The sequence below is a fragment of the Protobothrops mucrosquamatus genome, unplaced genomic scaffold (genome assembly GCF_001527695.2).
Source record: "Protobothrops mucrosquamatus isolate PMUCROS unplaced genomic scaffold, P.Mucros_1.0 scaffold7032, whole genome shotgun sequence".
NCBI classification, from domain to species: domain Eukaryota; kingdom Metazoa; phylum Chordata; class Lepidosauria; order Squamata; family Viperidae; genus Protobothrops; species Protobothrops mucrosquamatus.
The window spans coordinates 5,450-9,082 of NW_015392842.1; the positions used below are offsets into that span (position 1 = coordinate 5,450).

Genomic DNA, 3,633 nt, shown 5'->3' on the forward strand with positions numbered 1-3,633 from the left:
AAAGTAGTAGATAAAATGTGGTCTTTAATAAGGAAAACACATGTATTAAAAAAAAGTGAAAAAGAGTATGGAGAAAGGCCATTTTCCCCTACTTTGTTATATGGAAGTGAGAGTGTCAGGATCCAGTCATATTTCCTTTCTATCTCCTCCGATCTAAAATCAATCCTTACCCTTTCCTGGGTCCTGCCATATTCCCAAGGGGGAGGTTTTTTTATTATTTTCACTTCCTCTATTCACTACAAAGCAACCTTTTGTTTATTCGCCTCTGCTAACCATTACAATGTAACCATTTGCCTCTTATCCTATCCACCTCTGAACTTTCCTCCTTACGGGGCAGCTAGGAAAGGGGTGGGGGGCTGAAAAGATCCAGCCTCCGGAATCTGGGTTATTTATCCGTCATCAAAATAAGGTGTGATGAGCTGTTGCATGATCGTGTACAACGGAGCCAGATTGATGTTATCTTTCCTGGATTTAACACCTAGAAATATGCCGGTCTGAATCGCCCGGAAGAACTGCGGGGTGGGGGGTGCTTAGGGACACTTTAAAACATTAATTTGTGAGGGAATCCCTCAGATCCTGTCTATCATGCCTGCTATCAATTTCTCTTAATAAAAGTTCCTGTTGGAAGAAACCGTTTCCAAGAGTTCTGCTTTCTTAAGATGTGGATTGAAGTGGTTCCTTACAGAGAGTTTTGAATATCATAAAGGAAATGGAACACAATTACCCTGGAGTGTTTAAAAGTGGAGCAAAATGAGAACAGGCAAGGTCAAGAGAGAGAATGGATACTACCGGTAAATGAATGTCAATAAATACAAAGGTGACTGACCTGTACCAAAGGCTGCAAGAATAATTGAGATGCTTTGGTGTGACAGAGAAATAATTAGGACCAAATCTCAAAACCAATATATAACAGAAGGGTCAAAAGGAAAGGAGAAATACATTTTTGACTGAAAATGATTTCATCTTCAAAAAGAGAAAGCTTTATGAAATATCATTCCAGGCTGTCATTGGACAATATGGGAATAACTGGGAAAATACTCCTTAAATACCAGTATAACTAATTATACAGCATATCTAATACAATGTGGGAAATGAGGCTTCTATGATATGTAAACTGGCTGGAGAAAGCAGAGATAAGAAAACAAAGGAAAGAAGGTTATTAATGGGATAGGTGTAATTAAAGTAAATCTCTATTAATGGAGCTACTAACCAAGGACTATTAGGGTGATGTCCTCTACCTATTGGGATTACAACTCCCTTGATCTTCAGCAGTCTATCAGTCTATCTGTGGGATACCCCCTCAGCCCATTTTCCATGGGTTCAGTCCCTGCTTTCATCCATTGCTGTTCCAGATGTTACCCAAACTGAAAAGAGACTGGCATACTTGCTGTTTACTGGCATGATTATCACCTGTTTGGAATGGGCAAGACTAGATGTTCAAATGACTCCGGCTGAGGAACTCTGATTGCGGTAGTTAATTCTACAAGTCTACTTACTCTTCTGGAAACTCCACGGGCTTGTTTTTGATCTTGTTGTGAAGCGCCAGGATGAATTCGTCAATGAAGGGACACTGAAAAACAAACCATTTTTCCATTCTTTTTGGCCTATAGATAACCCTACACTGGCAGGAACAGTTATGGCTTAGGCCCTAAGCAGCTTTTTATAGGACTGATTGTTGTGATATTTGAACTCGTATATCAATATTCTTATGCACTCATAGTCATATTAAAGGGGGTGGTTAGATATATTATTTTTATTTTTCACTTATACTGTAATGGAAGCAATTCGCTTTTCAGTTAAAACAGTTAATGATCTGTGAATTATATATTATGTTTCTCTCTCTCTCTCTCTCTCTCTCTCTCTCTCTCTCTCTGTGTGTGTGTGTGTGTGTGTGTGTGTGTGTAGGGTCTTAACCAAATCATTAGCTCTTCCAATTATATTTATTATATATATTTATGCATTATTGAACAATCCAATAATTGAGTCATTGTTTCAGAGGTATTTCTTTACTTAAACAGAAATGCAAAATGGCCAAGGGTGGGCAAAAAAGCAGTGGGAACAGGAGCAACTTCTGATTTCCTGCCAGCTTCCCCATTGAGTTTCTTTGGGAATCTTGCAGGGAGCATCGAAAATCTCCCTTCCCTTCCCCTCCCCCCTTCCTGTACTACAACTAATTTCTAGCTGGATTGTAGAAAATAATCTACATTACAATATAATGTAGAACAAAATAATGCATGCATATTGGAAACAATTATCTAACATTCTAACTTATGGGAATGCGTAACCCTTATAAGAAAGCTAGTTTCCAAATATCATCCTGGGAAGGCTAAGCAATGCTTAACAAGGTGCTTCAATCCAATATATTGATACAACTTTTAGTATGCCTTATTGGGTGAAAGGGGAAGTGGAGAGCCCTAGAACAGATGATTTAACTCTAACACCCCCCTACAAAAAAAATAGTCCCATTTACAGATTCCTTACCTTCCCATATACAAAACAAAAGAGAGTAATACCCATTGCCCAGACATCTAGAGCCTGAAAGGAAAAAAACAACATTTAATTAATGTATTCATTTCTTTCCTACGTTTTAACATTTTTTACTTCTCATTATTTTTCATGGCCTAGTACTGTATGCTAGTTTGAGGATTTTTCCTCTCTTGGGTATATATTTTCTAAAGATCGTTTGTTTTTGTTAGTTTGTTTCTTTGTACTTTTGGAGTTTCCCTGAGACATGATGGTACCACCTTCTTACATGTGGATAATGCCATTTTTGGCTGGATAAATATTGGTCCTCACAAGCTGAACATCGGAAATAAAGCTACTGATTTGGAGGTCTGATACTGAACATAGTAGGTGGATATGTTCATACAGCTTCTGAAACATTCAAAACTTTCCCATGAAAATCAAGAAAAATGAGGTCTTATATAAATAATAGTGTAGAGCAGAGTGCCCAACCTTAGTGACTTTAAGACCTGTGGATTTCAACTCCTAGAATTTCCCAGCCAGCACTGAAGTTGAATATCTCTGGTGTAGGGCGAACAGTAGAATGAAGAATATATTGTTATTAGGTTAGTAATATTTATTTCTGATAATTTTAATGTTTTTATGCTGCAAGCTGCCTACAGTCGCCTTGAAATGAGATGGATGACAAATAAATATAATTAATAATAATTATACTCCCTCCAATTGAATGTGCATGTGAAAGCCATATAGAAAAACAAGGATTCTACCTTTCCGCTGAAGCTCTTTCCAGAATCTGAAATAGCTTCGGGGGCCATGAAGGCTGGGGTCCCAGCAGTGCTGGAGAGCTGGGCATCACTGCCTTCAAACTGATTGCTCACTCCAAAATCAGCAATTTTGACATGTTCATCGTCCCCCAAGAGCAAGTTTGATGGTTTGATGTCTCGGTGAATGATCTTCTGATAATGCACTGAAAAGGCAAAAAAAGAAAACATGATGTCCAATGGTGGCTGAAGGAGAAACTACTTCCATTCCATATTATCTTACAAGAATTCTAAATAGGATGGTTGCTTTCTAAAACTTTCTTTGCTGATTATCTCTCTTAATCTTGGATTTCCAAATTTTCTAGAAACAAAGATAGCCACATAGGCTCTACGAAAAGTCAAAACTGTG

General features: G+C 37.9%; 1 protein-coding gene across 1 annotated transcript; it reads right to left on the reverse strand.

Moving 5' to 3' along the window:
- Nucleotides 1–1,496: 1,496 nt before the first annotated feature.
- On the reverse strand, nucleotides 1,497–3,430 carry LOC107300426 (calcium/calmodulin-dependent protein kinase kinase 1-like; the record flags this gene model as incomplete). The annotated part of the gene is made up of 3 exons (XM_015829758.1): nucleotides 1,497–1,570; nucleotides 2,482–2,535; nucleotides 3,231–3,430. Coding segments are annotated over 3 exons (328 nt in total), but the record flags the coding sequence as incomplete, so codon positions are not given.
- Nucleotides 3,431–3,633: the final 203 nt, after the last annotated feature.